This window comes from Corvus cornix, chromosome 9 (genome assembly GCF_000738735.6).
Source record: "Corvus cornix cornix isolate S_Up_H32 chromosome 9, ASM73873v5, whole genome shotgun sequence".
Lineage (NCBI taxonomy): Eukaryota > Metazoa > Chordata > Aves > Passeriformes > Corvidae > Corvus > Corvus cornix.
Window position 1 is genome coordinate 23255662 of NC_046339.1, and position 26232 is coordinate 23281893.

Sequence of the window (26232 nt, forward strand, 5' to 3'; positions counted from 1 at the left end):
ATGGGGCTCTGCTCCTGCTCAGCACAGTGTTGGGGATCAACTTTCCTGCTCTGTGGCCAGGTCTGTGTTGTCAAAAAACATTGTTTTCTGCACACACAGAGCTTTGGGGTTGGGTTTTTCTTGGTTTTGGTTTCTTGGCCCGACTAATTGATAAATTGATAATCACATAGCAAAAAACGTCCACAAAGCATAACAAAAAATGATGTACACAGGAATGCTCCAGCCAGCTGCAGTGGCTGTGGTGGCTGTGGTGACAGAGCAGTGCTGCTCTGCCCTGGAGGTGGCTGTGGCACCCTGTGGCTGTGCTGGATGGAGATGAGGTTCCTCAGCTTTCCCAGCATGGGGAGTGGCTGCATGGCCACGGCCGAGCCGCTCGTGCCGGAACACAGAGCAGAACTCCAGGAGTTCTTTGGTCCTCGCTCCATGACTTGTTAAATATTCAGGGCTGTTTTTCCCCCAGTGGCCGAGGGAAAAGAGCAGAACTGGAAACTCTGAGTGTTGTTTTCTTGTTTGTCTTTATTCCCCAGTCAGCTCTGTGCTTTGTTCTTTGCTCTTCTGACCTTGTTCCTAGCCCGTGGCTCTGCTGGCCGGGCGTGCTGCTCCTGAGGCTGCAGCTCGGCAGGGCTGTGTTGGGATGGCTTTGGCAGGACAGTGGGATGTGATAAACTCAGCCCCTTCTTGCTCCAGCTGCCTGACCCTGAGTCAGGAACCCACTGTGTTCACACATCCCCAGGGACTGAGGCCCTCGCTGTGCTAAAGCTCTTTTGGTCAGTGTTTTTTCCTATGGATTGTCCTACAAGCTGTTCCCCTGGAAAAGGCAGATGTTTTTGGAGGAGAACGATGAGCACAGTGATAACTGGGACAGCAGAAACCTGAAAGAGGAGAGATTGCTGAAAGGCAAAGAAAGCAAAAGTAACAATGCCTACACATCAGTATCCTGAGGGGAGTGTGGTTTCCAAGGTGTTCAGCTGTGACCTTCCCTGTGCACAGAGCCACCACCCCAGCACCTTTGGGGCCAGGAGCTTCTGTTGGCCCCATTTGGGCCACCTCATGCACTTGTGACCAGCTCATCCTGGGGCTTGTCCTGCTGGATGGTGTGAAAGAAGTGGAGGAAGTTAGGGAAGGTCAGGTGGGTGTTCAGGGAAAATCTGCCAGGTGGAGGGGGAACAGGAATAGGGATAACATGGAGAGAGCTGTTTTTTGTGAAGGCTTTGCTGATCCAGAGCAAATCCAGGGCAGGTCCCCTCTTGTCCTTCCTTTCCCTCGACTCCCTCCGTGAGCATGGATGCAGCAGGGCCAAGAGCACAGGGAGAAGCCATGGGGTAAGGACAGCAGGGCCTGAATACATTCACCCCAAAAAAACCCTGAAAAAGAGCCCCAAACCCACTGTACCCTGCCCAGAGCCCTCTGTAATTGAAAAAATTACAGGATTTTAAGGTAACTCAGTGCTTGACATAAGTAGCTGGAATTGTTAGGCCTTGGGTTGAACTTGATGTGAACCCTATGGCTGTGCTGTGTCAGGCAGAGATGGATCAGAGGGAAATCTGGAGCTCACAGTCTGATCAATAATAATAGTAAAGATCATTAATAATAGTTAGAATAGGCAAAGCTGCAGTTAAAACATTACTTTTAAATGCTGGAGCAGATTGTGGTCTGTAACAACCCCATCATAATGTGGACCAACAGAACCCACCAAAACCCACCTGAGGGGTGTGAAACAACCAAAACAGCAAAGCAGTGAAGGGTGAGAAGGACCCCAGACCCTGCTTATGGCTCTTGCTCAGGACTGTGAGGGAGGGGGAATGAAACTTTCTAATTGCCAGGCATTTCTTTGTTCGTGGTCCCTCCTCTGAGGCACCAGCTCAAGCAACCAAATACCAGAACTGATCTGTGCCAATAAACCAATGAGGACCTCAGGTCAAAACCTTCTGCTGTGCCTGCAGCCCCCTGCCCAGAGACCCTGTGTGCCAGGGAGATGCAGGCAGGGCCGGGCAGGTTCCATGGCACGGCAAACAGGGCACCTCTGCTGGGCCCTGAGCTCTGTGTAGCCCCTACCAGCCCTCCCCCATCACCGCTGGAGCTGCAGAAGAATGTCCTCCTCCCTCTGCCACCATCTCTTCCCCCTTCCCAGCTGGAATGTGCTCAGCATGGGCCAGGCTGTGACCTGCAGCCTCCCCATGGCCTTTTCTTGCTGGCTGGGGGAAGACCAAGAAAAGCACCACGGTTGGAAAAGTGACCTTTATTTAAAAAATAAAAAGAGCAACAAACCCCAGATGTTCTGCAATAAACCCCTTGTGCTGACTTGTCCCAACACGTGTGCGGTGTCCCTGCTGACCTCTGTGGGGGCTGTGGGTGGGGGGACACCAGGCAGCCCCTCCGGGCTGGCAGCCACCTCCCCTGCTCCTGTCCCAGCCGTGAGGGCACCTCCCGGCCGGGAATGTCACGCCGGAGCGGGACCATCGCCCACAGCAGGCACTAGTCCGGGTCCGTGTGTTCCAGCCCCCTCTGCCTCCTGCTCCAGCTGCCCGGGGGCTCCCCAGGGTGATGGGAAAGCGCAGCTGGAGACCCTGCGAGAAGCCATTCCCAGGATGGGGCCGGCCCGGAGCATCCCTCGCCGGGAGCACCTGGGCTGCGGCAGAGGAGCTCGGAGCTGCGAAGGCGGAGTCGCTCCCGTGGGAGGTAAAACAAACCCAAACAAGACAAGGTGGTGGCGGTGGGTGATGGGGGTGCGAGTCAGTCCTCGGGGGCTACACCAGCCCCGCCGCCTTCTCCTGCACGTTGTACTCCTTGCTCCTCTTCACCTTCCAGCTGATGAGGGCGAGCAGCACGGTGCCCACCACCTTGTAGCCAACCTGCAGCCCCAGGTATCTACCGGGAGAAGAGGAGGGACATGCCACATCCAGAGGTGGCACTTGCAGCCGGCCCCAGGCTGGGCTGGGGCCCTGCCCTGCTCGGGGCCGGGGCACGGGGTACCTGTTGCGGAGGAAGTCGTTGTTGTAGTAGGCGCAGAAGTGGCGCTGGCTGCACTGCTGCTGCCAGTAGATGCAGGAGGAGTCGATGAGGGCCCCAAACATGGCTGGAGCTGGCAGCCAGGCTGGCGGGGAGAGAGAGGATGGAGTCAGGTGCTGCTCCCGAGGAGGTTCAGTGCCTCCTGCAGTGGCTCCAGCAAACCCCCAGCCTAGTTCAGAGATGAGCACTCACCCAGCAGCCGCATTAGTAAGAACTGCACTCCGATGGCGAACGACTTCTCGTCCTGGTTCACCACCCTGCAGGGGAGAAGCCACGGGAGGTCAGAGCTGCTGGTGCTAGGTTTGGCCAGGACTTGGGCTGGTTGCACGTTTACGGCATCCCGTTGGTCCCAACGTGGGGAACCATCCCATCGGCTCACACCCTGCTCACCGTAACACCATCATGTACAGGGGGTTGTGGGACAGGCAGGCGACCAGGGCAGCGAAGGAGATGAGGAATATGGCAGGAAGGAGCATATGGGAGCAGCTGGCTGGACAAGAGCCCGTGTAGGTGGAGAAGAACTCATTCCCTTTCAGGGAACAGCTGTGGTAGATCTGTTGGAAACGTTTGGAACAAAACAGACGTCAGGCTCCCAGTGCCAGGAGCAGGTTTCTCGTGACGCATCGTCCCACATCCCTGTGCAGGACGCCGACAAGAGCACCAGCTCCAGTTTTAGGGCACAGCTGTGGCATCCTGTAATGGGATTTGCCACCGTCTCTGTTCCTCCAAGCAGACTCCCAGGGCATTACAGCAATTCTCCGTGGCACCTTCCCAGGGCTCAGCACGTGTGGAAAAGGTTGCACCCCGTTACTGCATTTGTTGGATCCCTGCAGCATCACTGCACTGTGCCCAGCAAGGCTGCTTTGCTAAGCACTTGCTTTACTCACCGGTTGTTTGGGGTTGGAGGGGTTCGTGGTGCTGTTGGTGCAGCCAGCGAAGCAGGGTGAGATGTATTCTGTGGTGTTTTCCCGGCACACCGGGTGGAAGATCTGCTTAGAGCACTGGCACCCAACCCGTGCCTTAACCTGCTGCTGGGAATTGGGTGTACTGCCAGAAAGGAGGGGGGAAAAATTGGGAAAAAAAATTAAGAAATAGGACAGGAGGAATTAAAAAAAAAAAAAGAAGAAAAATTCCCTTTTACTAGTTGAGCAGTTTTCCTGTTCCTGTTTGGGCTGGGACACTGCCAGCAGCAGCCTGGCCTTCTGCCAGCCCCTGATCCCTGCAGGTACCTCTGGAAGTGTGCAGTGAATGTCACAGCAATTATGTTATGTCTACAAACAAGTACTCACACGCTTCTTTTCTTTTCTCTTTTTCCTTTTTTTTTTTTTTTTCCCCAGCTGAAAATTAATCAGCCAAAAGCCTGGAGAAATGGATTTGGGCTCCATCCAGAGCTGCACAAACAGATGTGCGAACAGCTGGAAACACCACATGGACACAAACTGAAAGCAGGCATGTTCCCAAACAAGCCTGATGACTGTGGAAGTGAAGAGCACAAACCCAGTGATCTGCCCTGTCTTCCCTCACTCCCTCAAGGAGTGCATCTGCTGGAGTCACACAGCCTGAATCCCACGGGAATGTGGCACTGGGGAGCTGTCCTTGGGCACCGTGGGATGGGGCTGCTCCACCTCCTGTGGGGAGATGGCATCAGAAATCTCTTCTTTGCTGGCAGTGCACTGGGAAACGAGCTCCATGCACTCGACATCAAGCCTTGGTCATGTCAAAATGTCATTTTTATCTTAAGAAGTCATGGTAAGAGCTAAAAATATCCACTGAGGTGAAGAGAAAGGTGATGTCCAGCTGGAACGCCGGGAGCATGTGAGGTGACGTGGACACAGTATTACTAATTTTCCCCTAAAAATCCAGAGTGAAACATTACACCCTGCTTGTTTGGCCCAGAAAATCATGGATAAACGCCCTCCCGAGCTCTCTGGGCCGTGAAGCACCCAGATCTCCTCCATGCAGCAGGATCAAGGAGCGAGCAGCAGCGTGGTGATGTCTTGTGCCTCTCCACCAGCGTGTATCCCTCCCCACGGATAAGAGCTGGAGAAGCAAGGAGCTGGGAGCAGCACCTGCCTTACCTGGGGTGGTAGATGCCCTCGATGTGCCCTGTGGAGCAGCCCATGAAGAAAAGGGGCAGGCAGATGAGGATGGAGAACACGAGCACCACCACGGCGAAGCGTGGGATGGCCCGCAGGGAGAAGCAGAAGCGCTTCATGATGATCCCTCCCAGGAGCATCCCGAGCGCTGCTGCCGGCAGGTTCACAGCTCCTGCAGAAAAACTGAGCCATCAGGGGGGTCCTGCCTGCCCAGAACCCCTCCATGGGCAAGGGGCAGCTCTCTGGAACTCACAGGAGTTGGGAGAACCCACAGACCCAGCTGTTGTCCAAGACAGCCCAAACCCGAGGCAGATGGGGAACCTCAGGTCAGGAAAGTCATTGACCATCCCAAGGTGAACCCCAGGTCTCATCCAAAAATGAGCTTTCAGGGACTTTCTCTCCAGGTTTTAAAAAGCCTGGGGAATATGGGCTGATGGATATTTTTTGCCTCCATCCGTGCTCACCTATGAGGAAGTTGGCGTGGGAGGGCGAGGCACCGTACTGCTTCTCCAGGAATTTGTTGAGGAAGGTGGCCAGACCCGCAATGACGGAGGAGAAGCTGCACTGAGCCAGCACCAGGAGGATGAAGAGGGGGTTCAGCAGCAGCCTGAGGAAGATCTTTGGGAATCCTACAGGGAAACAGCAGGAAAAATGTCTTTCAGCTGTGTGATCCTCACGTCAGCGATTTGTACCGGGCAGAAACCCCCACCCTTAGCCTGTTCCCGGTAAGGATGTCTGTGGGATGATGACCATCTAGTGGAGATGTCTGCGGGCATGGGAAAGCGGGAGGGGAGACACCCCAGTGTGTCCCAGCAGCTGGCAGGACCATGGATGTGTTTTCCTGGTGGGACATTGCATCCTCCGGCCCCGTCAGCAGAGGCAGATGGACCCTGGGAGCAGCTCTGTTTATTTAGTCTCTTACGAGTTTTCTAATTAGCAGAGAGTGCTGGAGAGCCAGCACCCATTAAAGCCCAAAGAGAGGAGAAGAGGGAACTGACAGCTCCAGGATATGACTGCAGTGGAGGAAGAGGCAAGGAGGGAGGGGCTTTATCTGGGAAGAAATCCTCCTGGAGCTAGAAGAGTCATTAATCTGGTCCCTGAGCAGTGACATCCCTCTCAAGCCTGTCTCGGCTCCACATAAACAGTGTCAGCTGCAGTGGGGTGACCTCGTCGAGGAGCTGGTGGCGCCGGCAGCCCCGTGCCTGCTCCCAGAGCTGGGGTTAACCCTCCCAGCGACCCTTTTCTTTTAAGGTCTTCAAAGCAAAATTTGGAAACAATTCAGGCCCCACAGAAGACAGGCCTCAAGAGGTCTGTAGCCAGAGGGAGGCCGTGCCCACCTTCCTGTGGTCCTTAGGCTCTCATGGTGCCAGAGCTGGTCCACACACGGTGCTGGACTCCCAAACTTGGTGTGAATCTGCTGGCATGGTGGTCCCCACCCACCCAGCACGGCCCAGCATCCCCATCCACCCTCGCCCGGACCCACCAGCACTTTACTTTTTATAAACTCCAGCAGGGAGGTCTCTTCAGCCGCCCCTGCCTCCATCTTCCTGAGCATCCCAGCCTCCGTGTTCCGCTCCTGGGAGGGGAGAGAGCAGCAGCCTGTGGTGAGAAGGGCTGGCACTGTCCTGGCACAGGGGGGCTCAGGAGGGGCAGGGTCTGTCCCAGGGGCCTTTGACCTGCAGCCAAGCCTGACAATTACAGCACAGCCCCGTCCCGTGTGCCCTGAGCACTTCTCTGGGCTGGGAGAGCCGGGGTGCTCACCTGGAGAAGAGAAGGCTCTGGGGAGAGCCCCTTCCAGGGCCTAAAGGAGCTCCAAGAGAGCTGGAGAGGGACTTTGGACAAGGGCCTGGAGTGCCAGGACAAGGGGGAATGGCTTCCCACTGCCATTAGGGTTAGATGGGATGTTGGGGAGAAATTCTTGGGGTGCTGAGGCCCTGGCACAGGGTGCCCAGAGAAGCTGTGGCTGCCCCATCCCTGGCAGTGTCCAAGGCCAGGTTGGATGGGGCTTGGAGCAGCCTGGGCTAGTGGAAGGCATCCCTGCCCACAGCAGGGGTGGAACAGGATGAGCTTTAAGGTGCTTCCAACCCAAACCATTCTGGGATTCTGTGATTAAAGGGGTGGATTATCTCAAATATTACTGCAGCCCCTGAGCAGAGCAGCAAGACAACAGCTTGTTGTTGGGAGGTTTTCAGAACTTGGAAATCTTTCCTATCCTGAATCCTGACAAAAGACCTCCCTTTTAACTCTGCAAAAAGTCTGAAAATGAAAGTTGGACACAGCTCCAGCCTGGGGAGTCCTTTAGCCATAACTGTGAAATATTTTGGGTTTGATTTTACCTTTAAAGAATCGATGAGTAAACAATTTCAAAACAGAACTAAAGTCTTTTTGTAACAAAACCAGCGGGGCTTGGCTTTGAAAACACCAAAAGGATACATACTAATTATTTTCCATCTTTTAAATTTTGTTTTAATGGGAAAGGGTTGCTGGACTCCTTCCCTCCCTCCCACCCCTCTCCTCTGGGGACAGGTGTTCCCTCCCTGAGCACATCCCTGGCTCCAGGACGTTCCAGCCTCTGGAGATGAGGTCTCACCTCTCCTTTCAGCATGTACCGAGGGAAGAAGAAGTAAGGGATGGAGGTGAGCACCAAGCAGCCCGAGGAGATGAGCAGCCCCAGCCACCAGGCTCCGATCCACCGCTGGTCACTCGGCGTCAGGTCCACTGTCATTGCAAGGCACAAGGACACGCTGTGAGAGCTCCAGGAGTGAAAGGGACAAATCTCCATGAAAACATGGACTGGTGGAGTATGAAGAGTCCCTGTGGGCACAGCCCAAGGGTCTCTCCACTGGCACGTAAGAGCAAATGGATGGAGGTGGGAGCTGCCACCTGTGCTGGCAGCAAGACCGGCCTTGGTTGTGTTTGACCTGTGTTTTCCCTGGCCAGGACCCTGCAACACCACTCATCCCAACTGCACCGAGCCTCCCAGGGGACTGCAGGATGGATTTGGTCAGCATGGAAGCACAGTGATGCCACAGGTTTGACTCTATGCCCCGAGCCAGCCAGTGAGGCAGCGATTACGGGGGCCCGACTCCATCCTCTGCCTGGAGAGCACAGTGGGTGGGACCATGCTGCCTGTCAGGGATGCTGAGCCAAGACAGGGACTGGGAAACGGCACTCCTGGAAAAAGTTGCTCTCCCATTGTTCCAGGCTTGGTCGCTCTTTGCTTGCAGGGACCGGAGGAAGGCCCTGTGCTGGCAGAAGCTCCTGGTTTCCGAGTGGACCAAACTCTGGGCGCCTTCTCCGGAAAAAGGAGGAGAAGGTGAGAGCCTGTCTGTCTCCAGCACACACATCCTTTGGCTGGGCCAAGTGATGCTCACAGGAGGTTTGACAGATTGCTTGGCTTGGCCTGGGGCTGCCCACGGCCGGGATGTGGCGGCTGGGAAGGAACCAGCGGCTGGCTCCGGGCGGGAGCTCCGTGCCAGGGTGTGACAGGAGAGGAGCCCACACCTCACTGGAACAATCATCCCACTTCCCCAAACAGGACCACTCCACTCTGGAGCTTGGACATCATCATGGAGCGACCAGGCAGAGGCTGCTAAATCCGTCTGCCGCCGCGGGGAGTGGGCCAAGGCTTTTTGGCGTTTCCTGCTCACGTTCATTTATTATTCTTATCAGGCACCGGACAAAAATGTCAGGCAGGCTCTGATCTCTCTAAGGAAACACAGGAAAAGCCACGTTAATGATGGAGCTGGGGAGAATTCTTTAGTGATTAAGTTACCAGAGATAAGAAGCACACGCTGTGGAGAAAGCAAATTATCCCTGCGGTGGCGTCAGCTCAGCCCCTCTCTCTGCAGGTGCTGGTGGAGGGTGCTGGGGAGGAGCATGAGTAGACTCAAGGTTTCTGTGTATCCATAGGGCAGTGATTGCTCTGTGGTTGTCTTCTCCATCCCTGGATTCCTCAGATTTCCCTGCTCCTCTGCGCTACTGTGCTGGGATCGTGGGATACCTCCTCAGTGTGGTGGCAGTGGGCAGACCCCAGCTGTGACCTCCAGTGCAGCACCATGAGCTGGGCGTTGGAATGTCCCTACCCCAGGGCTCTGCTTCAGTGGTGGTGTCAGGACCACCTGTATCGGTCCTTATGGGGTGATGGAGTGGAGGTGTATGCTGGCTGTGCTTTTCCAGGTCGGGTCTTTCCGGGGCGGTGGGTTTTATGGGTCACAGGGCTGGTGGCTTCTGTCACCTTCCATCTCAGAGTGACCTTCTGACCCGCAGAGGGTCTTCAGGACCACTGCTACCTGAGCAATACTCACCAGTGGCAACCCTTCCGATATCCACGAAGAGCCGCAGCACCACGGACCCCAGCAGGTATCCAAAGGCAGGGCCGAACACGGCGATGGCAAAGAGGATGGCTGGGAAAAGGGAGCAGAGAGAGCCCTTGTGAGCAGGGAGTGGCAGTTGCCATGCAGGTATGGCTTTTGTCTTCCCAGGAGAGGCAGGAATGGTGGCACAACGCACAGAAGGGAGAAACCACCCTTCATCAGGCTGCAGGTGGTGAGAAGGTCCCCGCTGCCCCTGTGCTGAAGGTGGTGTTTATGTGACAGGAACAGGAGGGGGAAGGCAGCTGCCTGTGGAAACAGTCCCTCTGCTCTGCTGCCATCAAGGCTTTGCTGACCCAGTACAGGTTGTCAGCTACGCCATGAATATTCATGATATTCATGAACCCCAGGGAGCATCCAATGAAGGTGATTGAGACCTTCATTTCTTCAAGGATGCCAAGGAAACAAACCCATCCTAATCCTCAGATCCAAGGAAAAACAGTTGCTGCAAACATCAGGAGAGGTGAAAGATTCAGAGGGCAAAAAGGCCACCAGACCGCCCTGGGTGCAGCTGAACCCTCCCACTCTGAAATAGATAACCCACAAGGTCAGAACGTTTCCTTTTGACTTGTTTGCAATGACAGGATCCAAGTTCCCTCCTTGAAGGAAACTCTTTGCACAACCTTCTCAAGAAGTTTAAAAGGAGATGGTGAGCTTGAGCTGCATCAGACACAGAATGAAACAGGCCTTAGAGAGATGTAAGTTTTGCTGTGTTGAGGCAACTCAGACCCCCTGGAGCCATTCACCCTGACAGACATCCCCGCAGCCCTAAAGGGACTATAAAAAACACACCAGCCCCGCTTTCCCTCCTCTTCAGAACCTTTCAGGTTCCTTCAGTCCTCCTTCCTTCATTTTCCTTGCAGATTTGGGAATTCTAAAGGATCAGTGGGACAATTCCTTGGAATGGTGATCCATCAGAGGGGATCATGCAGAGGGAGGACGAGGGTGCTGGGGCTTGGAGCAAGCTGGTACTGATGGAAGGTGTCCTTGTCGGTGGCAGGGGGTGGAACTGGGTGAGCTTTCAGGTCCTTTCCAACCCAACAAAGCATCCTGGGATTCTATGAAACAACACAATGCGCAGCAACGGTCCCACTTACCCACATACAGTGGGGAATTGTTGGCGTCTGCGAAGTCGTCCACGTAGGATATCCCAAAGGGCTGGATGGGCACGGTCCCGATCCCAGCCAGCAGCTGGGCAATGACCATCATGGCCCACATGCTGCTGGCCTCCTTCTGGGGGTCCTGGGTGGTGTTTGGGCACACAAATCTACTCTCTGCATAGCACAGCTCAACCTGCCCCTGGCTTTTGTTACCTGGAAGGGAGAAAAATGACCCTTACAACACTGGGCACATCCCCTGCTTCCTCCCACACAAAATCCCCAAAGAGCAGGAATCTCCCAAACTCACTGAGTAGGCACAAACTGCTGGATTTTGGATGGATTGCTCTTTTTATTCAGCAGTTCTCATCACCCTGCCCTTCCTTTGGAGTTTTACACTGAGGTCAGGGTAGCAAATGACCAGGCTGTGATTTTAATCAAACTTTTAAGGAGTTCGTGCCATGGAGTGAGGGTTTAATGAGGGCAGACCTAACTCATGGCTGGTTTTTGCTGTCTGTGGTCTTTGTTCCCTTGTGGTACCCGGACAGGGAACAGGGAACAGGGAGTGATGCCCTCTGGGGTCAGCTGGCTGCCCTAAGCAGGACACCCTGCCCTGAATCTCTGTTGCCCCACGGCTCAAGAGCAGCCCAGCTCCTTCCAAAACATGGGCCTTGCTTCTCCATACAGCCTAGACACAGGGGGTCTTCACCCTGCTCCAGACTGCCATGGAAACTCCAACCAGGACTGAAGTATTTTCAGGGGCTGTTCACAGACTGAATTTGTTCTTTTCCATCATCAGGCAATCCTCATAATGTCAATATCTTTGCCCTGTCCGTCTGATTTTGCAGTCCATCCTCTAATCCTGTTCAATTTAGCAAAGGTGTTGTGCAAGAATTGTGCTCTGTACAGAACTTTTGGGTCAAACACAGTTCTTGGTACTTTCCTTCAGCCTTTTTGGTGGTTTCTGGTTGTACTTCCATGGTTGTACACAAACCTATCACTGATCAGTTGGGGTACTAGCATTACTTGACCAATGCATAATTCCTGTCCAGATCCTTGTTGTTGTACCTATTCACCCACACAGGGAGCCCGACTCTGGGCAGGGAGCAGGGTGATACCTGCTCCTTCCTCATTTCCTTTGCAGTAAGAGCAGGCCCTGTCCCAAATCCTGACCTGTCCATAGCCTGATGTATGAATTTAAGCTGCTGGAAAACTTGGCATCTGATGCCTGATTTACTCTCCAAACTCAAAAATCATGGGAGGGGGATGAGCAGAGAGCTGGGTTTCAGAGGTGGCAATCCCCATGGAGCCTGAGGCTCATCAGCATTCTGAGGATTTAGCGACCAAACCACTTTGGAAAGACCAAAGTCAGCCTTGTGGCAAGTGCTGCAGATTCTTCTGCTCATTCCATTCTGCATGGAGAAATAGAGCTGTCATCATATGCACGAGCTTGTTCCCAAAGCCTTCCCAGTTAAAGCAGCAGCTTTAACTTGGAGTGGATCCTAAGGATCCTGGCTAGAGCAGGACAGGCCCTGGGGACAGGGGAGCTTTGCTTTATCACAGAATCCCGGAATGGTTTGGGTTGGAAGGGACCTTAAAGCCCATCCCATCCCACACCTGCCGTGGGCAGGGACACCTTCCACTAGTCCAGGTTGCTCCAAGCCCCAGTGTCCAGTCTGGCCTTGGACACTTCCAGGGATCCAGGGGCAGCCCCAGCTTCTCTGGGCACCCTGTGCCAGGGCCTCACCTCCCTCACAGGGAAGATTTTCTTCCTAAGATCTAATCTAAACCTACTCTCTCTCAGAGAAGCTGTGGCTGCCCCATCCCTGGAAGTGTTTAAGGACAGACTTGGAGCAATCTGGTCTATTGGAAGGTGTCCCTGCCCGTGGTAGGAGGTGGAATGAAATGATCTTTAAGGTCCCTTCAAACTCAAACCATTCCATGATTCCGTAACAGCAGCTGGAATGACACGTGCAGGAGAGGCAGAAGAAATCCCAGCTGTAATTTTTGCATCCAGAAGGGGTTCCAAAGCTATAATGACGTGAGGTTTCATCAGCATCTGCCCACCTTAAGCCTCTGCCTCCAAGCACTCTTTAAATGGTGTGTGCCCTGGAAACACCCCCTTTTTTTGGGCAGTCACCCATAACCCATCCTGGAGCAGCTGGCTCTGGGTCTGTGTGGGCACAGCTGGTGGCACTCACCGGTGCTGAGCGTGGTGTACTTGTAGGGTCCTGACAGGAAGTGGGGCAGGGTCACCAGGAAGGCCCCCAGGGCCAGCATCAGCCCCCCCACGCCGATCACCCGCGGGCGGTGCACTCGGCTGCCGAAGTAGCTGACGAAGATGATGAGCACCACGTTGCCGATCTGGAAATGGCACAGAGAAGCGGGAGGAATGTGAGAAGATGTCAAGGAGGACATCCAGCCCCTATGGCTGTGTCGGGGTGGGTGGACAGGTCTCTCATCAGGAGGTGTCCCCTCACCCTGCGTGGTCACAGTGCGTCAGTGCTCCCTTCTCATCTCCAGCCAGAGGGTCACTCCTTGGCCTCGGCCACCTCTGTGCGTCTCTTGTTGGCAACAATGACATCACAGGGAAGCTGTGGCTGGGGCTTTTTTCACCCCACAGGCATCACAGAACCATTTAGGTTGGAAAAACCCTCTAAGACCATCAAGTCCAACCGTTCCCCCAGCATTGCCAAGGCCACCACTGACCCATGTCCCCAGGTGCCACATCCACACGTCTGTTAAACCCCTCCAGGGATGGGGACTCCACCACTGCCCTGGGCAGCTGTACCAGGGCTGGACAACCCTTTCAATGAAGAAATTTTCTCTCATACACAAACTAAACCTCCCCTAGGGTAATTTGAGGCCACTTCCTCTTGTCCTGTCCCTTTTTCCCTGGGAGAAGAGATTGACCAGTGTGGCATAAACTGACAATTCCTCCAAAACCAGCAAGGAATGAAACATAGTGCCTCCATTCCTGTGACTCAAGCAGACATGAGCCCTGCTACAAAGTTCAGCTCACTGCAAATATTTGTGACCCTGGACATTTGCAACTGCAGGTAGCACCATCTAAAAGCCATGAAATCACTCAGCTCACTGAGGCGAGTGGGTGAACACCACAAAATTTCCATTACATGGGCTTTGACAGCTCAGGACAAGCTAAACATCATTTTAACTTTGGCATGTTGAAGCTGTCCCTGCTCATTGCAGGGCATTGGGAAAGATGGCCTTTAAAGGTCCCTTCCAACCCAAACCATTCTATGTATGGCTAAGAAAACTTTGTATTTATGTTTGTGTGGGCTCCCTTGTTTGTCTCTTTGTGGTTTTTGTTCTTGGAATTGCTGCAGGCACCAACCCAGTAAGATTGTTGTCCTGGACAGGCAGGGCAGCTCCCACAGTCTCAGTGGGCCCTGAGACATCTTTTTAATCCCAAACGTTCATGCTGGTTGAGGTAAGACTTGGACACCCACTTCCCCAAGGATCCAGGAAGATTCCCAGTGTGCAGCTCCTTGATGGAGCACCCCATGTGCTCACTAGGGAGCTCACAAACAAGTCTGCTGCCACTTGGTGCCAGCCAAAAAGTCTCTGCCAGCAGGTCTTTTCCTGGCCTTTGCCAGGCCTTGAGGAGCTGCTAGGAAGGACAGAATTCCTGAAAATATGAACAAGAAAACTCATTCCAAGGGATTTCTTGATGAGAAAGCGTTTGTGAGAAAATCCTCAGCCAGCTCAGAAATATGCTTGAGGGCAGGGTTAGATGGGAAGGAATTCTTCCCCGTGAGGGTGGTGAGGCCCTGGCACAGGGTGCTCAGAGAAGCTGTGGCTGCCCCTGGATCCCTGGAAGTGTCCAAGGCCAGGCTGGACATTGGGGCTTGGAGCCGATAGTGGGAGGTGTCCCTGCCCATGGCAGGTGTAGAATGAGATGGGATGGGCTTTAAGGTCCTTTCCAACCCAAACCATTCCGGGATTCCATCCAGTGAAAGTCAGCTCTTGTCCAAGGGCCACCACCACGTGACCCTCCATTCACCTCCCTGGACGTGGCAGAGCAGAACGAGGGGTGATGAAGTGTCCCAGAGCCCAGCACAGCTGCTCCTCCCAGCACACAGAGGCTGAGGTGTGGACAGCCCTGAGACCCTGTTTTGGGAAGGTGCCCCCCACATCCTGGCCACCCCTTGGCTGTTCCTCTCCCTGTTACCTCGTGCAAGCTGGAGATGAAACCTGAAGAGAGGCTGGAGAGCCCAAAGCGCTTCTCGATGGTGGTGAGGCTGCTCTTGAAATTAGCGCTGTAGAGGAGCTGGGAGAGCTGGAGGAGCCCATGGCACAGCACAAACACCTGTGGGCAAACAAAGAGTGCCCCCCCAGTGAGGACCCAGTGGGAATCACAGACTCATTAAGGTTGGAAAAGACCTCCAAGGTCATGAGGTCCAACCTTTGACCAAGTACCACCATGTGCACCAAACCGTATCGAGAAGTGCCACATCTACTCGCTGTTTGAACACTCCCTGGGATGGTGACTCCACCACTTCCCTGGGCAGCCTGTTCCAACAATTAAGCACTCTTTCAGTGATGAACTCTTCCTGATATCCAATGTGAACCTCTCCATGCACCCCTTGAGGCCATATGAGACCACAGTGCCCTGCTGCTGCGTAACTGCTGGCGACCACATCCTGCAGGAGTGTGTTCCAGCCGGCTTCAGCCAACGGCTGCACCTCTGATATGGAGCAGCCTGGGATTCACTCAGCTGGAAAGTCAATTAACAGAACCTGCTCCAAGGGGTGTTGCTAGAAAAAGTTGAAAAAGGGCGTTAAAAGCCCCAGAGGGAGAGGATGAAATCTGCACAGCGTGGTCTCACTACTGGAAGGCTCCAAAGTCGTATTCCAAACCCAGCATCTTCCCTTGAGCCAGGCAGTGAGCTGAGCCAGGAGCCAAGCTGAGTGGAGGCAGAGGAGGGAATACAGAGAGTTTAGGGAGAAATCTGGTTGAAAGAGCCCGGGTGGGCTGCGAGAGGAGAGCGCTCTCAGCCAGGGATGCAAGAGGCAGCTCACAAGTGTCTTTTGATCTATATTTAGTCAGAACAGTTTTCCTTTATTTTTCTTGGAAAGGAATGCATCCACACGGTGCCAAAAGTATTTTAAAATCAATTAAAAAAAAAAAAAAGAAGAGGCGGGGGGAAAGGTCTTTTTATTTAGATTCACAGGAAATCAAATATTTGCTGAATACCGGAAGACTGTCCCTCAAAGATAACGTCGGGAAGTGCGGGATGATGGATGGGGGATCAAAGGTACTGCAGGGCTGACAAATTCCTGATGTTCTTGGCCAGGAGAGCAGCAATAGTCCTTATGAGTATTTCTTTGGAAGGGCAGTAGCGCCCAGTAGCCCTGACCCACTAAAGGATAAAAAAAAAATCCAAAAAGACCAAAATTGTCCACCCATCTTGGAGAATGCAAATTCCATAAGTGGGTGGAGTTGTGTTTTGGGAGCAGAGGATGATGCAGGGCCATGTCCGGCAATTGTAGCAGAATTTGGGTAGAAGATGGGCAAGAAAGTGGTTTCTCGGGAATCTTTCCCTGCAAGGGAGGAGAGATCCAGCCAGAAGACCTGGCTGGGAATCTAAAAGCATAAGGGATGGGAGAGATGCTGACAGACAGCAGAAGAAAAGAGGATGGAGGTGAAGGAGAAGGAGAAAATGGAGCCCTGGCAGTGGGAGGACAGGCTTGGAAAAACATGGAGACCACAGGGAAAATGATGGAGAAAGGCAAAACCCCCAAAAAATGAGAAAAGAAGAATCAAAGGCACGAGCTGCCATCACGGAATCCCCGGCCACATCTCGGAGGGGTGAGGGCAGGCAGGCTGGCATCAGGCTGGCATTGCCATCACAATAACCAGGAGAGGACAAAGTCCCAAGCTGGGACTTTGCCCTGACAAAAAGTTGCAGGACAGGAATTTGGGGTGTAACGTGGGAAATCCTCCCAGACAGGGACAAAGTGGAAGTGAAATATCTGCCAGTAAACTCTTGAAGCAGAATGACCTCTCCAGCCTCCCACTATCAGCTCGCACACTCGAAATCTCATCCCAGCACAAAATCCTGTGGGTGGAAACTTCCAGCACCTTCCCCAGCCCTGACCTGGAATCACCATGGGCTGATCTGGAGCAGAGGGGTGACTCCTGTGAGGATGGGAACTGGAGAGGGGATCTTGTTCCCTGAGAACATCAGTTTTTGTTCCTGTGGCTCTGGCCAGACTCTACTGAAGCCACTGGAGCAAGGAAGCGCCGGCTGAACAGCAGCGGTCCGGGACCGCCCGAGCTGCAGAGCAGCTGGAAGCAGAGCTCTCCTGGAGCCAGGCGTCAGCCAGAGAAGCAAAGCTGTTTACCAACAGGGAGGGAAGAGGGTGGATCACTGAGGCCGAATTTAGCGCAGCAAATGTCAGCCCGATCCCAGGGCAGATGGGGAGACGGAGTGTCGGGGACAGAGACGATGCTGGCACGGAGGGAAGATGAGGACGAGAGGCAGCCTGGCTCCCCGGAATGCTGGGGGGTTGGCAGGAGATGGATGGGCTGGAGGCATGGAAGGAGCATGGGAATCACAGCAGGAGAGGAGAGGGACAAGCCATGGATGGAGAGGGCAGGGAGGAAAAGGCAGAACTACCAGGAGATGGCCTGAGATGTGTTTGTGCCTTGGTGATAACCTGGGATGGCCAAAACAGAGCCCTGGATCCTGCGATGCCTGGGACCATGCTGGGGCTGCCTGCCAGGAGGGAAGGCAAGGTGGGAGAAATGCAGCTGGAGAGCACCAGCGAAGGGAGGGGGAAACCTTGGGGTGTGACTGTTTCCCCCTGCCCATGGGTCCTTCTAATCCAGCTCTCGTCTTCAGGATTAACCGGAAAGGCAGCAAAGCCAGAGGGATGCTCCAGGGATGTGATCCCACCCTGAGACCACACAGCAGCCTCAGCCCTCGGATGTGCAGAGCCCAGAGAATGGGAGGGGAAGGGCAGGGGTGATTTTTTTTCCTTGGGAGGAAGCTGCCACCCAAAGCAGAGAAAGGCAAAACAACCTTTGCTCCAGGAGTTCTGCAGCTGGAGCATGGCTTTTCCAGACGCACTCCAAGTGTCTGGAGGTGAGATGAGGCCGGATTCAAGACTTCCCCTGCATTCAGCAGACTCAGTTTTCATTAAAATAAGGACATCCCAAACCTTGAAGGCTCTGAGTGCAAAAAACTGGGAGAAGGCCTTACTTGGCTCCAAAAGGAGCCCACGTACCCCCTGAGGCTGGTAGACATGAGGGGCACCACTCTCCTGTGTCCCCTCACAGGTCTCTCCCATCCCTATCTCTCTTCCCACGCATTCCCATCCCCACATGTTCGTGCCGACCACCCACGGCCCGCTGGTGCATGGAAACCAGCCCTGGCCTGGCCCTTCCAGCTGCACCAGATGTGCTGTGCTGCCCCGTGCACCCGCCGAGCAGCTCCGGGAGGGGAGGGAGCTGCCGTAATCCATCTTCCCTGATGACAAGAAGGGGTTCTTAAGGGAGAGCCAAGGTCACTTGCAGGGAGGTTTCACTGACACAAAGCCGACACGAAGGCAAAGGCACGGTGGGAGGTTGAGGAGCCGGGGGCACTCCCAAGTGCTGACCCTCCGGAGCGGAGGCTCCCACAGGAGCCTGGGGTATTTTTGGAGCTGCAGGCAAGGAGTAATTGCAGACAGGCAGGGAGCAGCACGGGAAGGCCAAAGGCATGCACCCACACGGACCCCCCCAAAATCCTCTTGTCATCCTCCCCATGCTTCCTTCGGAGCAATCCTGACTCCAGGCTGTTTATACAAGACGCTCGACTCCTTTCCAAAAGGAGCTGCGTTTAGAAGGGAAGCAAACTCCTGGGGGAGACAGGCTGCTCCTCCCACCCAGCTCGTGGGGACCAGCAGCTCCCCGGGCAGTGCTTCTTCCAAAGGAAGAGAAACCCACCTCACTGCAGGGAAGGGAGAGGACCTTTCCTTCCATGCTCTGGACAATGGGAGCTGGAAAGGATTCGGTCAATCCCGGCCTAAAGCTCCGAGATGTGTCCAACAAATACTCAGGTTTCATTTCAAAGGAGTGAACCACCTCTATGGAGCCTCCAGGGATGTCCAGGAGTCAGGATAAGACTCCTCCAGGCAGGAGACTCTGCTCTGCAGGGACCATGGGTTTGGGAGGATCCTGCTGCATGTGGCATGGCCATTGCTCCACCTGGAGGAGTGAGGTAAGGGTTAATTCCTGGCTCTGTTTCCACAGCTCATATCCAAAGTCATCCCTCACCTCATTTTTCAGTGTTTTCCCCTTGGCAGCCCTGGTTGGAGATAAGGAGGGTGGAAATGCTGACGGCACTTGTGCTAATCTCTGTGCCCAGCATCCTTCCCACGGCAGTGGGGATGGAAAGAGCCAGGGCTTTGTTCATTAGATGGACACAAGGACTGCCTGGAGACCTGGAGACTCTCACAGAACCTATCCAAGTGCTCCCAGGTGACCGAAGACACCGAGGTAGGACATGGCCAAGAGCAAAATTAATCCGGCTGGAATAAACCTTTGGAAAGGACTAGGAGTAAGGATGCTCCATTATCGCAGAGTGCTATTGGAGTTGTGTCCAAAGCAAAATTGTTTGACTTTAGTGGAAAGTCAGAAGACTTTCCTCCCAAAATCAGGAAACATTCCTCCCAAAGCAGGAGACTCCAACCTGCCCACCTCTGGAGACTCCCTTCACTTTAATCTCCTGAGCTTGCAAGAGAAGAGAAGGAAAGGGAGGAGGGAACTGTAGGAATTATTAAGAATATCCCCAAAATTTTGATAGGGAGAAGACAGGTGTTTATTTTAGAGTTTGTGTATCATCAACACTTACTGCACTGGGAGATCCTCCCCTAGTAGGACAGCTGAGGTCACTCAGGCCAAAAGGAATGTATCAGCTGGAAATGGGAAGCGTGGGGATGTGTGAGGAAATCCATCCCTCCTTGGCATCACTTTCCTATGGGCAGCTGCCTGGATTTGTGGATCAAAAAGTACCATGGAAGATGAAAAAAAGCACAGCATTTCCACGAAAGGAACCAAATGCCCTGCACAGAGCCCTTCCTTTGGAACCTCTGAGCCTGGTCCGATGGCAGACGTTGGCTCCTAAGTGGGATTTCTATTGCAAATAATAAAAGAATATAAAAATTAACCTGATCAGGGATTTCCTGAAGCATGCTGGAATGACAGCTGCCTACTGTCACGTTTTACACCCCCCGACTGTCACGTGCAAAGGCAATATTTGCTCTTTTTGCAACAAACACAGACACGGGATTTCCTGGCACTGTATCCCGGTGACTTTGCGAGGCCCATGTGAGCCCAGCTTTGCCCAGAAGGGAGGATTTTGGCTGTGGAGGATTGCTGAGACAGACAATATCTGCTGAGACAGACCCTCAGCGTGTGACACTCCCCAAGAAAATACTGCCTGCAAAATAGGATGCCGGGCATCCAGCAGCCTTTCCTCCCTCGGGCAGGTTGGGTTGGTTGGGTCTTCACTCCCTCATTCTTTCCCGAAGGTCTCCTTTCGTTCCAGGGCATCAGGATCCGATCAGGGTTTCCTGGAGGGCAGGTCCAGGCTGGCTGGGTTTTGCCTGACCCAGAAGTGTGTGCAAACACTCCTCCCGCCCTGCCTCGTGCTCCCTATCAGCGTCACTCCTGTCCCGTCCTGCTCCCAATAATCTTATCTACACTGACCACTCCTTGCTTGTGTTTGGGCACCCAACCACCTCGCCCCTCATAAAATTACCTTGTCTCAGGTCTCCTAGACCTTGATCCCACTAAACTTTCCAACCCATCTTTTTCCTTATCCCACTGCTGGTGTTGCTGGTGAAGACCAGGTGGTACTTCCCTTCTGGAGGCTGATCCCACCAAAAGCAGACATAAACACAGGGCTGGACCATCCAAACCCAACCTGTGCTGTCTGGTGCCAGCACCATCACCACAAATGCTGGACAGCCCTGGTCACTGCAGGTCCTTCTCCTCATGTCACTAAGGACCCTCCTTGTGTCTTTGCCACAAACTCTCATCCAGCCCGCCCCGCCTGCCTGCACAGAGCCCAGGAGCGGAATATTGCCTTGATTTTCTTGCTTGAATCAATGGCTCTGTTCAGCCATGGCTTTCTCCTTTCAGTGTTTCCCTCTCCAAACCTACAGCCACGCTGCCTCCAGATCTGTGACTTGATGAATCTCCTGTTCTGGCTAAACAAAGCAATTCACAATCATTTCCAACAGGATATGAGAGCACAACTGGTACATCTCCAGGCTTCTGGAATACACTCCTCAGCAAATTCCTTTAGTCCCTTGGAAGGAAGGGACAAAAAACTTACCCTGCTGCTGTTGGGACCTCAGACCCCAAGGCCAGGCTCCTGTTTCCTCTGTAGGAGACATCCAGCCTCCCCAGGGAGGGGAGAGCTCCCTGCTCCTGTCCACTGCTCCTCCCTGCGTGCTCCCAACACCTTCACCCCGGGATGATTTCAAGCCTTATCACCCTCTGAGAGCCCACAGTCTCCTCCTGACCTTGTTGTCCCCTCTCCTACCCTCTTCCATCCCCTCCCTGTCCCTGCCCCTGTACAACACCCAGTTTAAACCTCTCCTAAGGCTTTTAAACCTCTCCCTGGATCACCTCCGGCTGACATAAGTGAGAATAATTCTCTGTTGTCCTCCTGTTTCCTTTTCCATGCCAGGCGGTCTGCAGGCATGGAAAAAAAGCCTCCCCCTGCCTGCACTCGCAACACTTTCACACTGCTCCTCTGTGCTCTCCAGCTTCCAGCTGAAACCAGTCCAGCTCCTCTAAATCAAAAGATATTTATAAAGCTCTCCTCCTTGTCATCTTTCTGGGGATCCCAAAATCAATTAAAATAGTTCAAAACCACGAATGAGACAGTAAAGGCGAAGAAGCCAAAATATCTGAGGCCCTGTAAACAGAGAATTCCTGTGAAATAATCCTTTTCCAGTGGTTGTCTGGGAGCAGAAAACGGACATAGGATCATGGCACCATTAAGGTTGGAAAAGACCTCCAAGATCATCAAGCCCAACATGAGCTTAAATCACATGGCTGGGGCTCTGGACTGGGGGACACTGATGGGGTCCCTGGCCATGTGTGGACATCCAAAGACCCAACCATCTCCTCCACCTTTTAAACCTGTTTTAACCCTTTAGGCTGTGAGGCGCTCAGTGTCCCAGTGCCACCAGGTGCTGGCATCCACCTGAGGGTTGGGCTCATCCTGCATTTGCTGAGCAGCGCAGCTGTGAGTCCCCCAAATCCCAGTGCCAGTCAGCACAGCCCTGGGAGCTCTGGTGAACATCCCAGCAGGGGGATGTCCCTGCTCATCACAGAAACCACAGAATCACAGAATGGTTTGGGTGGGAAGGGACCTTAAAGCCCATCCAGTGCCACCCCCTGCCATGGGCAGGGACACCTCCCACTATCCCAGGTTGCTCCAAGCCCCATCCAACCTGGCCTTGGACACTTCCAGGGATCCAGGGGCAGCCCCAGCTTCTCTGGGCACCCTGTGCCAGGGCCTCAGCACCCTCACAGAGAACAATTTCTCCCCAATATCCCATCTAAATGTCTCCCCATCTCCACCAACGCTGTGGGGTTACCCGGATGCTCCACGTTTCTGGCCCAGGTCAGAGCTCAGCAGCCCCAAAACCTCCCAGCTGCAGAACCTGAAGGTCTTTTGTGTTGTGCTCTGCCTGTTCCAGGGGGATCAGGGTGGAAGCAGCTGGCACTCAAACCAGAAGCAGTGGCTGGGCTCGTTCCAGGTGTGAGGCACGGCAGGCAGCCCTCACGCTCCGGCCGGGCCAGGCGGGGCCCGGCTGGGCCACCGTCAGTGAATACCCTCGAGTGACCGGGAGTGACTCCCTCAGCACCACTCGGACCTGTCACAGCCGGGCTCCAGAGGGAGAGCAGAGCACCTGGAACCACACGGATCCGAGCCCACGGCCACTTCCACAGGGAATTGCTTCCTGAAGCGCAGCTGCACGGCTCCTGCATCCCGAGCGGTGTCCCCATGACTCCATCCCCATCCCACTCTTCAGGCCCCCATAGAATCCCTCAAACTGCCCCTTTCCAGCAGGATTTTTCCCTCCCTGATGCCCATCCCTGGCATCAATGTGTTCCCACACCTCCAAATGTCAATGGTGATGGGCCCAGTTCTGGAAAACGCCCTGAAAGGGATGGGGTCTGGTGCAGGGTGTGGTGGTCCCTGTCACAGGGAACTTGGAGGGGCAAGATGGCAAAAGAATTTGTTATTTTGCCCCCAACCCAGCAAAAGACACCCTGAACATGATCCCAGCACGTGAGCTTTGGGCATTGAACATGAGCTTCGGGGGGAAAACAGGGACTTTTTCTTTCTCCCTTAAGAACAAAGAGGGTTCTTCAAAGGACTCCTTTTCAAGGAGGTATGTGGGAATTCTAGGTGTGAATTCTTAAAAAGCTTTTTGTAACTTTATTGACAGCACGTTCCTGGAACATCTTTGAAAATATAGCTGCATTCTCTTCATGCATAACTAGGTTGGGCTGTGATTCCCTGGTTTTGGGCTGCGATTCCCTGGATTTTGGGCATCCCTGTGCCCCCAGCCTCTGACCGGGATCATCTCCTTGTCCCTGGCTGTGATTCCCTGGATTTTGACTGTGATCCCATGCATTTAGGCTGTGATTCTCTGGATTAAGGCTTCCAAGTCTTAGTCATGTCCTTCCAAGCCTGTTAAAAGTAGGGAATTCTGTTGTGTTGGAAATACTGTCCCCAGCAGAAACTGCCATTGCCTGTAGGAGGATGTTGTGTCTGACGGCTCTGGGTGGGGGGTGATGCCTGCAGCTTCCCATAAAATTTGGGTCTGGATGAGGCTTTTTTATAATCCATCATTCACAGCACCAGTGGCTTCTTGTACAAACAGGAGCTAGAAACCCCTTCAAACCCAGGTGCTGACCACGCCATGCCTGCTGATGACCATTCACTCCAAAACTCCCCAAACCTGGAAATAGCACTGTGCCACTTTGACGTCCTACTCATTTTTGGGGGCTGAGGGGATTGACACTGCACACAGGCTGATGCTTTCTGACCCTGAGGCATTTCTTTTGCTAATATATCTATTTCTAATGCGAATGTCACAGGACAGGAAGAGCGAATAGGTCAGGAAAGGGTGGGGGTTTTGTTGCCTGTCAATTTATACATTTGCTCTTAAAAGCAAGAATATGTCTCGGAGGGATGGGTGTCCTGACTGCCCACCATCCCAGATGGAGCACACCATCCCTCTGATGCCAAGGAGCTCGTTGGACAGAGCTTGAACTGCTCCTTCACGCTCTTGCACGGTGCCGCTGTTGGGCTGTTGACTTTTTAAATCAGAAACAATTTCAAACCAGAAGTTTTAAAAGAAAAAGTTTAAAAAGCAGTTTTAAAGCTTTTCTTCAGGCCATGGTTTTCCTGCCACCAGCAAAGTGACACCCCCGAGTCATCTGTCCTTGGCCAGATGCCCCTAAAAGGTCCCATCCAAGTGCCCTGGGGCGTGTGGGGTGCTGAGCACCCAGCCTGATTCTGGGGCACCCACATCCCACACCCTGTGGCTGCCTATGGGGTGAACAGATGGAGTAGCATTTATTTGTTGGGGCTTTTGTTTCTTAATCCGAAAGTTCGACATCCTGCAAGAGGGTTTGGCAATGTTTTTTTCACTCCACGCTATTTTTCCGTGCTGCCAGTTTCAGGAAAGAGCATGAATTCCAAGCAGGGCTCTGATTTTGGGTGACTTTATTCACCCCAAGTCATGGTCATTACTGCAGCAGCCTGGGGGGGGCTGGGGACACATTTTGCACCTCCAGCAGAGCAGGGGGCAGGTCAGCAGTCCCCTCCAGAGGAACATCAGTGCAGCCCAGAGGCAGCCCCAAATCACCCAGGGTAATCTCAAGGTCTTTCTCCTGGAGCCCACACCCAAAAAGTGCCATCAAGTCACCTGCTGGAATAGCCCAGCCTGGGCAGTGGGGACCTTCAGGGGTATAGGACTGGGAGACATCATCTGGGACGATGCCTCCAGCCCTGGGAGCTCTCAGGAGGAGCAGCCGCTTGGGAACAGCCCCATGGTACCCTCAGCATTCCCACAGAACCCCAGCACCGTCCGGGGAGGAGCGGGCAGCCCCGTCCTTCATGCAGGGTGAGGGAAGCTCGACGGCAAACAAACCCCAAACCCATCCCGACCACGACACCTCATCCACGGCCACACATCCCGAAAACCCCGGGCTGGGAAGCGCTGACAAAGCACAGCACACACGCTCGGATCCAGGAACACCGGTGGGGAGTCACAGCCCGGCCTGGCCAGCACCGGCACGAGGGGGTCCTGCCCGCCGGTGGCCACTCGCCCATCCCCGGAGCCGCTCTGTCCACGGCAGCCTCCCAAAAACTGCGCCTGGCTGCTCCGGGTGCCGATGCGTGGAGGTGCTGCCAGGTGAGGCATGGAAATCCCCCCCTTCCAGGGGCATCCAGGCGGATGTCCCTGGGACAGGAACCAGCACGTGCAGCAGCCTCGGTGCACATCCACGGGCGGGGGGAAAAAAGGCAGGTGAGGGGCGGTGTAAAGGCAGGTGGCTGGCAGGGCGTGAAACGTGACCCACGGCCGCGGCCAGCGGCGTGTCCTCACACAGGCACTGCGCTCAGGAGCCTGGAGCTCAGGCAGGGGCCGGCTCTCAGCTGACAGCAGGTGAGGAACTGGGCAGGCAGCACCGGAAAACCCACTTCAACCCACCGAGCTTTTGTTTCTGTCACTCAAAAACCTTGCTCACCCAAGTTTTTAAAGCAAGCCCGTGTTATTCTAGGGCAGTGTTTTCTTTTCGCACCAGGATGTGGTTAATCATTCCCCAAGCAGCAGCACACCGTGTACCAGACGCTGTGGGGAAGCTCACGGAGAGCTGCTCTATGGGGTGAAAACCCCACGTGCCGTGTAGGGCATCACTGCGAACCCACAGAGCCCCCCGGCCCTGCCCGGGCACCGAGCAAGTAGGGATTACCCAGGTCTGCCCCAGGAGCTGATGTTCAAATTCTGCATCATCAAACACCCTTCGTTCCACCCGCGGTGCGTGCGAGGGACGTGGGGATGCGTGGGGTGGGCTGGGGTCCCTCTGCGGGCAGGAATCCCCCTCCCTCCCCGCGAGCATCCCTGCCCGGCTCCCATCCTTACTTTGATGTTGCAGAAGATACTCCTGGAGCAGGTGCTGGAGCTCTTGGTGATGTCAGCTGGGGATTTGCCGACTTCAGGGTGGACTCCCATCGCGAGGGCTTCCCGGGGAGCCCGGAATTGCTGGGCTGCGCTTGGGCTCCCGCCGCTCTCCGGCCCGTCCCGGCGCCCGCAAGCCCGCACGGACTGTGCCGAAATCCCTCCAAGGCTGCGAGTGAGCCAGGCAGCGGGAGCGTCAAGTTCTTATAAGTCGGCTCCCGGGAGCGATGATGAAACGCTTTCTCCTCCCTCTTTTGCTTTGTGCACCGAGGGAACTTTAAAGCCGCAGGAAGCCAAGGCAGTGCGCAGGGAGCAGGTGGGAGCGAGGGCTCGGCGAGCCCCGGACACTTCGGGAGTGGGGGGCTCTGGGGGTGTGACAATGCTCTGCCCACCCGTGGGGACACCCCGAGCCGCCGCTGGACTCATTTTTGGG

General features: G+C 54.4%; 1 protein-coding gene across 2 annotated transcripts; it reads right to left on the reverse strand.

Annotated features, from left to right (window-relative positions):
* Positions 1 to 2223: 2223 nt before the first annotated feature.
* Positions 2224 to 26003, reverse strand: SLCO2A1 (solute carrier organic anion transporter family member 2A1). Of its 2 annotated transcripts, XM_010411164.2 has the most exons (14): positions 25764 to 25853; positions 14768 to 14905; positions 12777 to 12939; positions 10576 to 10791; positions 9413 to 9511; positions 7696 to 7823; positions 6600 to 6681; positions 5570 to 5734; positions 5088 to 5277; positions 3897 to 4056; positions 3400 to 3563; positions 3202 to 3266; positions 2974 to 3094; positions 2224 to 2868 (listed from the first exon to the last, which is right to left on the reverse strand). In XM_010411164.2, the coding sequence occupies exons 1-14, from the start codon at positions 25851 to 25853 to the stop codon at positions 2748 to 2750; spliced, it is 1902 nt and encodes a 633-aa protein (XP_010409466.1). In that variant the 3' UTR covers positions 2224 to 2747. The 2 variants fall into 2 exon arrangements, with proteins under 2 accessions (XP_010409466.1, XP_019148429.1); XM_019292884.2 differs by lacking the exon at positions 14768 to 14905 and having other exon boundaries at positions 2748 to 2868; positions 25764 to 26003.
* Between the last annotated feature and the right edge of the window lie 229 nt (positions 26004 to 26232).